Source organism: Hemitrygon akajei, chromosome 30, assembly GCF_048418815.1.
Source record: "Hemitrygon akajei chromosome 30, sHemAka1.3, whole genome shotgun sequence".
NCBI classification, from domain to species: domain Eukaryota; kingdom Metazoa; phylum Chordata; class Chondrichthyes; order Myliobatiformes; family Dasyatidae; genus Hemitrygon; species Hemitrygon akajei.
The window spans coordinates 22,518,799-22,533,366 of record NC_133153.1 but is presented as its reverse complement, the minus strand read 5'-3'; the positions used below and the strand labels follow the sequence as shown (position 1 = coordinate 22,533,366).

General features: G+C 40.6%; 1 protein-coding gene across 1 annotated transcript in view; it reads left to right on the top strand.

Annotated features, from left to right (window-relative positions):
* LOC140718861 (protein FAM227B-like) overlaps positions 1-14,568 on the top strand; it is a 73,108-nt gene that overhangs the window by 56,101 nt on the left and 2,439 nt on the right. Inside the window, exon 9 of the mRNA XM_073033097.1 lies at positions 14,212-14,338. Coding sequence (XP_072889198.1) covers positions 14,212-14,338 — 127 coding nt within the window. The remainder of the gene's footprint in view (positions 1-14,211; positions 14,339-14,568) is intronic.

Here is a 14,568-nt window from a genome sequence, read left to right as displayed (position 1 = left end):
TTTTGCAGACTTGTGAGGATGGCATTCTAGGCCTGTTAGCTTATGATTTTTATTGCACCTTTAACATCTGTTATTGAATGTTGTACAGATTTATGGGTTATAATAACCAAAATATGCATGATTTAAAAGTGTGAAACTGAAGGCTAGAAATAGTGTCAATAATTTATTTTAGTAGTACTTCCAGTACTCAGTGTGGTTACTTAGACTTAGTGTAGAGAGGTAAGACTGAATGTTGAAAACATAAAGGTTATTTGCAAATTCAGGTAGAAGTTCAGTGATTTGAATGCATACATGATTCCCTGTTCAGGTTTTTTTTTAAATTGCTATTAAGTTATCAATGCATGTTTACCCTGAGAATGGGTGTAGGAGATGTGGTATTGGAAAATCATACTGAAAGGATGTCTCTCTTAAAGATGAGTGGTCATATAGCTATAAAATAGAATGTAGGGCAGTACAGCACAGGAATAGGCTCTTCTGCCCATGATATTTGTGCCAACTGTGATGTCAAATAAAATTAAACCTATCTGCATACATTTGATGTATATCCCACCACAGCCTGCACACTTGTGTGCCCATCTAAATGGCTCTTTAATGTGACTATTGTGTCTGCTTCCACCACCACTCTTGGCAGCATGTTCCAGATACATGGCACCTTCTGTTTTAAAAAAAAGAATACCCATCCTGGATATCTCTTCAATGTTTTCTCCTCTCAACTTAAAGCTAAGTCCTCTAATATCTGACATTTTTACCCCGAGAGAAAGGCTCTGACTATCTGTCACAACCCCGGATTCGGCAGCGCAGTAGATACGGCAATTGTGCTTGTGAATTTGCACTTGTCAACTAATTATTATTTAACCGTGACAGTATTTAACTCCATACTTGTCGTTGTAATGCTTGTCGAGACTTGGACAGTGCATAGCAACACTTTGCTGCTGTTCTGCATTCTGCCTTCCCTGATATATTGGATTTTCAAGTCAACTGACTCTGAAGACTAGCGGTATTCGTTTTATTTTTAGATGTTCTTTTTGGCCACAGTGTAGGCTTCGTTTTCTATTGCAAGGGTACGGAATTTGACTGCATAGGCTCTCACTATTCCTCTGCCTTGGCGCAGGTCCAAGAGTCAGTAGGCAGCCACCTGACCCCGTACTGGAAGATCAAAAACCCTCCTTAACTCCGCCACGAAATGTCAGAATGACTGGGCTGTGAGGTATCCTTGCTCCTGTAAAGCATTGAACAGGCTGAGTGGGAGGTCTGTCAAGAAGGCTGACCATGTACGCCAATTTTCACGCATCATCACCAAAACGACCATGCTGGGCTTGGAGTGTCAGCTCACATTGGGTAATAAAATTCTGCAACCATCGGGATCACCAGAATATCTGCCTGGTGGTGGGATACTCGGTTCCTGAATGGTCGTGGGAGTCGGATCTGGTCCGAGCGTGGGAGCATTAGTAGCAGAGATTGTCAGGGCAGCAGAAAAGGAGGACCTACGAGATGCTGGGAGTGGGACTGAGGCAGCTTGGGGCTACTAAATTGAGGTGGCAAGAAAGTTAATGGCTGTCAGCTGATGCTGGCTGTTCACGGTAAGTTCGTGGACGGCGGTTGTGAGTGCAGAAATCGCAGACATGAGTCCGTTTGTCTGTGGTGAGCTGTTGAACAGTTGCGGCTAGGGACGATACCTGTTCCTCCAAGTGATACTGGGCCTGCTGGCACGAGGTTATCTGTCTCATTGCCTCTGTAACTTCACTGAGAACAGAATCCATTGCCTGTAGCTTGTCTCCTACCTGGCCAATGAATCTCACAGCCAAGGTCAGCTGCTCTCTCTCTGCTGGGTCCATCTTTGTTGGTTGAGATTTGCTGTTACCAGGTTTGGATATGGCCCAGGTGAGGAGTGCGAGACACTGAAGCAGGTTGATAGTTTACAGACTTCAATACGAATAGTGTTAAAGGGAAAATAAAACAATAAATGCTAGGTCAAGCAGGGCCATTAACTAAAACTCTCAAAAGGAAAACGAAGCCTACACTGCGGCTGAAAAGAACATCTAAACATAAAACAAATACTGCTAGCCTTCAGAGTTGGTTGACTTGTAAGTCCATATCTCAGGGAAGGCCGAATGCAAAACAGCAGTGAAGAGTTGCTATGCTCTGTTCAAGTCTCAACAAGCACTACGTCGACAAGAATGGAGTTAAATACTATCATGATTAAATAATTAGCTGACGTGCAAATTCACAAGCACAATTGCCGTATCTACTGCGCTGCTGAATCCATGGTTGTGACACTATCTACTGTATCCGTGCCTGTCATAACTTGATGAATTTCTGTTAGTCTCCCCTTAACCTCCAATGCACCGCAGAATGGGGAAATTTACTTTTGACCTTCACATTCGGTCAGTAACTGTTTCAGTGACTGAAAGGAAAAAAAGTAGAACATAGGTCTAAATAAAGAAATGCAGAGAGAGGAATAAGCAATGAATTGCACAAAATACTGTCCAATACTTGAGTAGGTACTATGTTCTGTTTTGTGAAGTAATCTGAAGAAGTGTTTATCCTTTTGGAACTTTAAGGTGTCATCTTAGCTTCACAATATATAACATCAGCAATGAGTAAATAAATGCCTAGGAACTACTGATTTTTAGGGTTATAGCAGGATCATAACTATGTGACAAGTTCACAGTGGGGAAATGGCAGCAAATGAAGTTGTACACTGGCTCTTCCCCTTTTCTCCAACTTTCCCATTCAACGTATTATCTTTTACAATTTCTGCCAACTCCATCATCTTCCCCTCTTCGTTTGCTTGTCTGTATTTAGCAGGAATGACTACTCTGGGACTCCATTTCCCTCATCTGTCCTACACGTCTTTGTGAACATCTGGAAGAGGTGCAACACCTGCCCACTCACCCCTTCCTGACAAGGAACCCAAATTATATTCAACTGAATTCACTCACATTTCTTCTAATCTAGTCTAACACATTCACTGCTTACAATGTGGCCTCTTCTGCACTGCAGACACCTAATGCAGATCGGATGATTAGTTTGCAGAGCACCTGAACTTAGTCCAAAAGGATGATCATTATTTTTATATCATATGCCAATCTAATTCTCATTTACTTTTCAACCTGTCAGAATGGCCTGGAGCGTTGACTGTTTATTACTCTCCATAGATACTGCCAAACCTGTTGAGTTTCTCCAGCATTTTGTGTACATTGATTTGTATTTCCAATGTCTACGGAATTTCTTGTGTTAATAAATGCAGCCCCCTTTACTGACATAGCGAGGCCCTATATAAACTATATAAGCAACATACTATCTTATTTGCAACCTTCTGAAAAAAACTGAATTTTCCAGTTTCAGGTAAACTGTCCCTCATTGTTATCCATTATCATGCTTGTATCACATGTCACCTCATTTTTATAAGACCCTTATCGCTTGATCTGTCTTAATCATCTCTATGTAGTCTCTTGTCTCACACCTCACTGCTCCACCTCAGCTCTGCTTTGAACACTGTGAACCTTCTACTTCTAAGTAGCCCAAGACATTAAGTGGTTTCTGTTATGTTTTGTAACTCCAGAACATTAAACTTAATTGAAAGAAGAACAAGGAAGCCAGGAATGTAAGTCTAACTTTATCTTTAGTCTAGGTGAGGCACTCAAGTATGACGTATAGGCATGATGTATGCCATTTGTGTACTTTCACATTTAACCTGTAATGATTTATGTAAATAACAAAGAATGCTTATTCAAACAATAGTACTCGAATATTACTGAAATATATAAATACACAACATTCCTCCCTAAGTTATCAAATTTCATGTCACATGCCAGTGATAATAAACCTGATTCTGCTTAGCTATAAACTCCGGCTCAATACAGAATCCACCTCAACTTAGATACACAGTATACACAGCATACTATATTGACATCCATAGCATAGTATATTTTAAGTTGTCCCATTCAGGCCAAAAGGTTTAATTGACATAGAGGATTTCTTACTCTTGTGGGATAAAATCTTTCCTAACAAGGGACATCATTCTGCTTGGCAGGTGAGACTTGTGACTGTGAAACAATCCCAGATTCTGGGGCCACCTCTGTTGTAGTTATAGGAGTTGACTTTGGGACTGTAAGAGTTGGTTCTGACAGCTCTGGAGTTGACTCTGGACACTGAGCAATTTCAAGTTCCTGGGTGGCAAGGTCTCTGAGGATCTAACCTGGTCCCAATGTATCAATGCAGCTATTTAGAAGGCAAGACAATGGCTGTATTTCATTAGGAGTTTGAGGAGATTTGGTTTGTCACCTAAAACACTCAAAAACTTCTATAGATGTACTGTGGTACAGTGGAGAGCATTCTGGCTGGCTGTATCACTGTCTGGTATGGAGCGGGGGAGGTGTGGCTGCAGCACAGGATCACAAGATGCTATAGAAAGTTGTAAAATTAGTCAGTTCCATCTTGAGTACCAGCCTCAGTAGTACCCAGGACATCTTCAAGGAGCAGTGCCTCAGAAAGGCACCATCCATTATTAGAGAACCCCATCACCCAGGACAAGTCCTCTTCTCATTGTTACCATCAAGAAGGAGGTACAGAAGCCTGAAGGCACACACTCAGTGATTCAGGAACAGCTTCTTCCTCTCTACCATATGATTCCAAAATGGACATTGAACACTACCAAACTTTTTTTAAAATATTATTTGTTCCTGCACTATTTTTAATTTAATAATTTAATATATGTATATATACTTCCTGTAGTGAACTTATTTATTTTCTATATTATTATGAATTTCATTGTACAGCTGCCTCTAAAGTTAACAAATTTCACAATATATGCCAATGATATTAAACCTGATTCTGACCTTTTGGATGTGTTGGCATCCCAAACAGTACATGGTAAACTTCACTAAATGACATGAATCATAATGTGTGAATAGTGTCTGATACCACCATTTCCTTTTCCTTTTTTGAAAGCCACCTCACTCCATTGCCATTTTTTTCCTGATCTGCAGTAACGAGAGCAAGGGCTGGAACACAGTAGCCAGGTTTGTCAGGAACCAGTTATAGTAATTGACAAATCCTAAAAAGGACTGCAACTGTGGCATGTCCTTTGGCCTAGGGACATCCACCACTGCTTGAATTTTCTCAGCGCACTTATGTAATTCTTGTGAATAACCACAGTAAGTGATACTTGGTTTAAAGAATTCACACTTATTGCATCATGCTCTGAGCCCATAATCTTCTAACGTTTCTAATACTTGTCTTGAGATTTTGGAGATGTTCCTTGTCATCCTTACCTGTAACAAGGTAACAGGTAACACCAAGTACCAGAGCAACCTTATAGCACCTGATACATAGCTTTCTTCCAGAGTGCAAGGTCAGATGCTTCTCCAAAAATAAGCCTATTATATTAATAAAACCCTTTGTGAGTGTTTATGGTTAGAAACACTTTAAACTCTTCTTGCATTTTCATCTGTAGGTAGGCCTCAGCCAAGTCCAGTTTGCTGAAGTATTTTCCTACAGAAAGGTTTCCATATTCTCTATCGTGGGCAGAGAGTACTGATCTAGTTTCACTAGTGGGTTGATGGTGACCTTAAAATTACCACAGATCCTGATAGACCCATTTTTCATTGCTGTTGGGATCACTGGCTTGCCCATGTGCTCCACTCAACCTAGGAAAAAATTCCTTCAGACTCCATGCAACCGAGCTAACTGGCTACTTAGTCATAGATGGTATAAGGAACTGGATAGGTTCATTTAGCACTATTTTACCTTTGATATGCTTGAGTTTTCCAATACCATCCTTGAACACTGTTGGTGTATTATCCAGTACCTTTTTTAATTCACTTTCAGCTGACACTATCACAGGGCATGTGGCATGCAAATAGTGGATGGATCTCCAAGAAAGTTGTAGTTGTCTCAACCAATCACGCCCCAGAATGTTGGTCCTTCTGTTTTTACCACATGAAAGCCAATGTGGCTTGTTGGTTGTTGCAGTTCACTGTTACAAATACCATACCCACAGGAGTTATCTTTTCTCCTGTATAAGTTCATAGTTGGATATCTGCAGGCTTCAAATCAGTATCTTTGAAATGCTGTTCAAACTCATTTTGTGGAATGACTGAAACAGCCGAGTCAGTGTCCAATTCCATTTTAATTAATTTGCTGTTCACTTCTAGTGTAAGCCATATTGCTTGTCTATTGTTAGTTTTCACATTATAAACTCAATGCTACCCAGTCCTGAGTCATTCTCATCATTATCAGATTTTTCATCAACAGATTGCAGATTGGTGCTCTTTTTGAAACTGCAACTTGACCTTTTTTCTTTTTCTCTTCCCTGAGCAGTCCATTTATTTTTGTCTGTCCAACATGCTCTTTGTATGTGCCCTACTTTGTTGCGTATTCTGCAAGTTTTGCCTTTAAATCTGCATTGGTCCGGTGAATGTGAGCCCCTGCCACAATGGTAACACAGTCTGTTTGGCCAGGCCTGTTTCTGTATAGAAGTTGCAATTTTGTTTGTACTCACTTTCATTCTTGACTACAACTCATTGCATCTGTACTGTTTCAATTGACAGAGCCATTACAACTGCTCTTCGAAATGTAAGTCTAACCCAGTTAGGAGCCATTTCTGAATGCTTTCTTGTAAGATTCCACAAATTAAACCATCATTAAGTCTATCACTGAACTGACAATGCTCAGACAACCTATTCAATTCAGCCATGCATGCTGAACTGGACTCCCCTTCCTTTTGATTCCACTAATGAAACGTAAATCAAATGTGGTTTTGGTTCTAAATGTTCCTGCGTTACTTTCATGATATCAGCAAAGTTCATTTCAGCTGGTTTGATTGTAGCAGTTAAGCTTATAAGCAAAATGAATGCCTTCAAACCTAATGCACTCAGCAAAACTGGCACTCGCGTTTCATTAGCTATTTCATTTGCTTCAAAACACTCCTCAATTTGCTGTTAGAATATCAAGTTAATTCTTGGCTAATCTTTCTGATGTAGCCAACCATCTCTGCTTTTTTAACTTTATGATTATTATCACCTCCTACACAGTGTTTATGAACCAATGAATTTTTCTGCTTTCTACTTTTTTTTTTAACTCGACCATTCCTATTCCTTCCCAAAGAAGCACATCCTGCATCTTTTTTATTTTTCTCTCAATCGTTGCTTACTTCACTTTTTTTAAACCTTGAGCATCTTGTTGCAATTCAGCAAATAGGTAGTCACCTTGTGTTCAAATAAATCTTCCTCATTGTCACTGTTGTGTTTTGTAACTCCAAAACATAAAACTAATTGAAAGGACAATTTGAGAGTGAGTCTAACTTTGCTTTTACTTTAAGTGAGGTACACACATATGAGATGGTGGAGTAGTGACATATGCCATTTACTTACTTTTACTTAATAACCTGCAGTGCATTATGTAAGCAAAAAAGAATGCTTAATCCAAGCAATATATTTACAATATTACTCGTGTTACTGAAATGTTAAATACACTCCAATTTTCCTTGTACAGATGCTACTTGATTGTCTGAGATTTCCCAGCATTCTGTTTTTGCTATTATGCCTGCCAATACTGTTTTCTTCATTAATGACATATAGTTCTGCCTGTTTTTCTGAGTTGGCTTTATGATAGGGAAGCCAATATGGCATAAATATTCAATGCAAAATACAAAATGCAGATGTGGGAAATCTGAAATAGAAGAAAACTCAGTAGGCCAAGCAGCAACTTGGAGAAAAAAAACCCGAATTAACACGTCAGGTCCACAAACTTACAGCACAAACAGAAAAGTGAAGACAGGCAAGTTTTAAATTGAAGACAAGCACAGGGATCAAAGTTGGAAGTTCAAAATATTTATTAAGAAATTATGTATGTGTCACCATATACTACCTTGAGATTAATTTTCTTGCAGGCATTCACAGCAAAACAAAGAAATACATTAGAATTAATGAAAAACTACACAAAGACTGACAAATAACCTAAGTGCAAATGAAGACAAACTGTGCAAATAAAATAAATAAACAAATAATACAGGAAACGTGAGTTGTAGAGTCATTGAAAGTGAGTCCATAGATTGTTAAATCAGCTCAGAGTTGGGTTAAGTGAAATTATCCATGCTGGTTCAAGAGCCTGATGGTTGAAACAGATCTGCCTCCTGTACCTTCATCCTGATGACAACTAGGACAAGAGAGCATGGCCTGGATGGTGGGGTTCCTAGATGAGAGATGCTGCTTTCTTGTGCTGACACTCTTGTAGATGTGCTCAGTGATGGGGTGGGCTGACACTGGTAGGGAGGAATGGTCATCTCATGGTCCAGACAGAAACAATGAGGTGTGCTTCCTACTAAAAGCCCGGGCACTGCCTTCAAGTCTGGTGACAGAACAGCTCTCAGAGCAACCAGGAGAAACCTCATCTTAGACATCAAGAGAGCAAACTCCTTCTCCACTCTTAAAAATTCAGGATTACCTGTCCAATAGTGATGCTTAGAATATGTGGTTGGGCGTCAGTGGCATTACTGACTGCAAGAATAAACAGCGTTAGCTGTAATGCTGATGCTCCCCTGCTAATGTTCTATACAACTTTTCTGCACACTTCAAGGCATGCAACAGAATGCCAGCCACAAAAGCTACCCCCCCCCCCTCCCACTCAGGTGAAAGCTACCATCTATGATAGCAGAAAATCTGAGATGGACTCTGCAAAGTGTCCATAAAGAGACTGGACCAAACAACATCCCAGTTCGAGTACATAGAGGGTGTGCACACCAGCACATTGATGTCTTCATGGTCATCTACAACACTTTACTCATCTCGGCTGCTGTCCCACATGCTTCAAATCAGCCACCATCTTCTCTGTATCAATGAACTCCACACCTTCAGAACTAAATGACTACCGCCCCTTGGTACTGATGCGTCATGAAGTGCTTTGAACAGCTGGAAATGGCACATATCAAAAACTCCATTCCTGCCACATTGGACACTTACAAATATGCTTATTGACGGAACCGCTTTATGACAGATGCTACTGCATTTGTCATGCACTTGGCTCTTACACACCTAGAAAACAAGGGCACATGTTAGAATGCTGTTTCTGGATTTCAGTTTGGCATTCAAAACTATTGGAAAGATACTGGCATGGATGGAGGAATGGCTGACAGGCAGGAGGCAGTGAGTGGAAATAAAGGGAGCCTTTTCTAGTTGGCTGCCAGTGACTAGTAATATTCCATAAGGGTTAGTATTGGGACTGCTACTTTTTACATTCATTAATGATTTAGATAATGGAATTGGTGGCTTTGTGGCAAAGTTTGCAGATGATACGAACATAGGTGGAGGTTGCTGAGGAAGCAATGTGATTGCAGAAGGACTTAGACAAATTGAATGAATAGGAAAAAGAATGGCAGATGGAATACAGTGTTGGGAAATGTATGATAATGGATTTTGGTAAAAGGAACACAAGCACAGACTATTATCTAAATGGGGAGAAAATTCAAACAGGTGCAAAGGGACTTAGGAGTCTATATGCAAGGTTAATTTATAAGTTGAGTCTGTGGTAAAGAATGCAAATGCAATGTTGGCATTTATTTAATAGGAAATAGAATATAGAATAATACAGCACAGTACAGGCCCTTTGGCCCACAATGTTCTGTCGACCCTTAAACCCTGCCTCCCATATAACCCCCCACCTTAAATTCCTCCATATACCTGTCTAGTAGTCTCTTAAATTTTAATAGTGTATCTGCCTCCACCACTGACTCAGGCAGTGCATTCCATGTATCAACCACTCTCTGAGTAAAAACCTTCCTCTAATATCCCCCTTGAACTTTCCACCCCTTACCTTAAAGCCATGTCCTCTTGTATTGAGCAGTGGTGCCCTGGGGAAAAGGTGCTGGCTGTCCACTCTATCTATTCCTCTTAATATCTTGTATACCTTTATCATGTCTCCTCTCATCCTCCTTCTCTCCAGAGAGTAAAGGCCTAGCTCCCTTAATCACTGATCATAATGCATACCCTCTAAACCAGGCAGCATCCTGGTAAATCTCCTCTGTACCCTTTCCAATGCTTCCACATCGTTCCTATAGTGAGGCGATCAGAACTGGACACAGTACTCCAAGTGTGGCCTAACCAGAATTTTATAGAGCTGCATCATTACCCCGTGATTCTTAAACTCTATCCCTCGACTTATGAAAGCTAACACTCCATAAGCTTTCTTAACTACCCTATCTACCTGTGAGGCAACTTTCAGGGATCTGTGGACATGGACCCCCAGATCCCTCTGCTCCTCGACACTCCCACGTATCCTGCCATTTACTTTGTACTCTGCCTTGGAGTTTGTCCTTCCAAAGTGTACCACCTCACACTTCGCTGGGTTGAACTCCATCTGCCACTTCTCAGCCCACTTCTGCATCCTATCATTGTCTCTCTGCAATCTTCGACAATCCTCAACACTATCCACAACACCACTAACCTTTGTGTCGTCTGCAAACTTGCCTACCCACCCTTCTACCCCCACATCCAGGTCGTTAATAAAAATCACGAAAAGTAGAGGTCCCAGAACCAATCCTTGTGGGACACCACTAGTCACAACCTTCCAATCCGAATGTACTCCCTCCACCATGACCCTCTGCTTTCTGCAGGCAAGCCAATTCTGAATCCACCTGGCCAAACTTCCCTGGATCCCATGCCTTCTGACTTTCTGAATAAGCCTACAATGTGGTACCTCATCAAATGCCTTGCTAAAATCCATGTAGATCACATCCACTGCACTACCCTCATCTATATGCCTGATCACCTCCTATCAGGCTTGTTAGGCACGATCTGCCCTTCACAAAGCCATGACTGTCCCTGATCAGACCATGATTCTCTAAATGCCCTAGATGCCAATATAAAACCAAGGAGATAATGCTGAATCTTTATATTATACTAGTCAGGCCACACTTGGAGTATTGTCAACAGTTTTCAGCCCCATATTTTAGAAAGGATGTGTTGTTATTGGAGAGAGTCAAGAAGAGGTTCACGAGAATGATTCTGGGAATGAAGGGGTTAACACGAGAAGTGCTTGGGAGGTTTGGGCCCGTACTCACTGGAGTTTAGAAGAATGTGGGGCGATCTCATTGAAACCTGCTGAATGTTGAAAGGACTAGATAATCTGGATGTTGAGAGGATGTTCCCTATGGTGGGGGTGTCCAGAACTAGAGGAAATATCCTCAGAATTGAGGGGCGACCCTTTAGAGATAAGGAGGATTTTTTTTTAGCTAGAGAGTAGTGTATCTGTGGAATGCTTTGCCATAGACAGCTGTGGAGGCCAAGACCGTGGGTATATTTAAAGTGAAAATTGATATTTTCCTGATTGGTTAGGGCATCAAATGTTATTGTGGTAGGTGTATGGGGTCCAGTGGCATCTGGGATCAGTCATAATGGAATGGTGGAGCAGATTCAATTGGCTGAATGGCCTAATTCTGCTCCTATGTTTTATGGTCTTATGGTCCCTCAGACAGGCTGAATCCACCACCTTTTGTAAACTTTTGAGGACATTACTGTTTCCATACCGGACCACGATAACCAGCCAGTATACTCTCCACTGTGCAACTTTCAAAGTCTGTCAAAGTTTAAGATGACATGCCAAATCTGCACATACATCTAAGAAAATAGTGGCATTGTCTTGCTTTTTTTTTAATATAATGGCACTTGCATGTAGTCCCAGGACAGATCCCTTGATATGATAATGCCAAGGAATTTTAAGTTATTGACCCTCTCCACCTCCATTCTCCTTATGACACCTGGTTTCTTTCTCCTGTAGTCAAAAATCAACTCTTTGGTTTAGTTGAAGTTGAGTAAGAGGTTATTGTTGTGGCACTATTCAACAGATTTTCAATTTTGTTGCTATATGCCAATGAATCACTAACATTGATTTGGATGGAAGGAAGCAAAGGAAACGCTTGTGTTAAGGGTCTTGGCTTGGTTGTTTTCTCTCCTCCGTAGATGTTGCCTAACTTCCTGAGTTCTTCCAGCATTTTGTGCATGTTGCTCAAGATTTCCAGCCTCTGCAGAATCTCTTGTGTCTCCGATTAGGTGATGATCAAGATTGGCTAGGTGAGAGAAATGCTATTGATGATTGTTAATTAAAACTGTTCTAGCTGGAAGATAAAGGGAGGTGAATGAAGGAAGTAGAAAAAGAAAATCAGAAGACAATGCAGAACATTTTAGATACAGAAAACAGTTGCTGAAAATCTCAAATAAAGTAGAATTTTGAAAACAATAGAGAAACATCTGTTCAAGTCACTGCTGTATTTTCTTTAATCTTGAATCATTTCCACTGTGAAATACCAACAATGTGTATGTTGCTTACACATATTGCATACCAAAGAATGTTGTGTTATACTTTCTTGAAGTCCTATGAAAATTGTTACTGGAAGAACTCTTAAATTCGTCCTGCTTTTCTTTCCACTTACTTCTGATGATTCACTTTCTGATGACGAACAAGAGTGAATGTTTTGGGGAATCTTTGCAATAAAAGCAACCACATACTAAAATGACATTGTTAATGTTGCAGCAGCAAAGTAAAATCTGGTTTGCATTGTTCAAGTCAAAGCTGTCCTCTTGAAGAATTCACTTGCATATAGAAATTACATGGCCTCATTCAAAAATGGACCAAGTAACAGAATAGGGAAAAAAGATTAATTTCAATATTTTAGAAACATAGAAAACCTACAGCACAATACAGGCCCTTCGGCCCACAAAGTTGTGCCGAACATGTCCCTGCCTAAAAAATTACTAGACTTCCCCATAGCCCTCCATTTTTTTTAAGCTCCATGTACCTATCCAAAAATCTCTTAAAAGACCCTATCATATCCGCCTCCACCACCGTTGCCAACAGCCCATTCCACGCACTCACCACTCTCTGAGTAAAAAAACTCACCTCTGACATCTCCTCTGTGCCTACTCCCCAGCACCTTAAACCTGTGTCCTCTTGTGGCAACCATTTCAGCCCTGGGAAAAAAAGCCTCTGACTATCCTCTCATCATCTTGTACACCTCTGTCAGGTCACCTGTCATCCTATGTCACTCCAAAGAGAAAAGGCCAAGTTCACTCAATCTGTTTTCATAAGGCAATCTCCCCAATCCAGGCAACATCCTTGTAAATCTCCTCTGCAGCCTTTCTATGGCTTCCACAACCTTCCTGTAGTGAGGCGACCAGAACTGAGCACAGTACTCCAAGTGGGATCTGACCAGGGTCCTATATAGCTGCAACATTACCTCTCGGTTCCTAAATACAATTCCACAGTTAATGAAGGCCAATGCACCATATGCCTTTTTAACCACAGCGTCAACCTGCGCAGCTGCTTTGAGCATCCTATGGACTTGGACCCCAAGATCCCTCTGATCCTCCACACTGCCAAGAGTCTTACCATTAATACTATATTCTCCCATCATATGTGTCCTACCAAAATGAACCACTTCACATCTATCTGGGTTGAACTCCATCTGCCACTTCTCAGCCCAGTTTTGCATCCTATCAATGTCCTGCTGTAACCTCTGACAGCCCTCCACACTATCCACAACACCTCCAACCTTTGTGTCATCAGCAATCTTACTAACCCATCCCTCCACTTCCTCATCCAGGTCATTTATAAAAATCACGAGGGGTAAGGGTCGCAGATCAGATCCCTATAAGGCGCACCACTGGTCACCAACCTCTATGCAGAATATTACCCATGTACAACCTCTCTTTGCCTTCTGTGGGCAAGCCAGTTCTGGATCCACAACTTTTACATGCATTCTTGTACCTTTATGTAAAATGCATGCAAGCACACTAACATACAAAGTATCTGTGCAAAGTAGTTTAAGTAAAAGGCTAGAATTATATGGCTGAAAGAAGATAGGGACTGGCAATTTAACATTCTAGACTATAGAAGTTACAAGCATAGTGGAGAAGGCATAGCATTATTGATCAAGGAGATCGTTATTCTGTTAACAGTGATTTCAAAATGTGATTACTCTCTGTAGGAATAGTTTTCTTCCACGTCATATTTTATCTTCTCCCCAAGAATTTGGTGTTGAAAACAGGTTCCCTCCATCCAGCTTGTCTAAACCAGTCCTGATGAACCTGTACACCTCCATGAAATCTCCTGTATTTGCTCTAAGCTTCTAATTTGCAAAGTACATGTGGGAACAAGCCAATTTTCCTAAAAATTTACAGTATTCTACTAACATATTTAAATTTTATTTATTGTTAGGTGTATCCTGATTGTTTATCTCAAGCCATCTTTGCAGTTTTCTACAAATCTTTCCCAGGATCGCATAACAAGTTTGGTGATGAATTTAAAAGTGAGCTAACTGAACTCATCTCACTGTGGATGACAGGTATGTATCCCTTGATTCTGAATACCAGTCTTTAGTTCATAATTAATTTTAAGCAGGCATTTTAATGCTCAAATTTAATATCTGCATGATCTGGCTGATCTTAGATTGTAAGAAGTCTGTCATTTATATTTTCTTATTTTAACCAAATTTCTGAGCAGTATTCATTGATCGCTTCTCATCTTGTACCTCGTCATACGTACAAAGTTAATATCACACTTGCTGGAAGATAG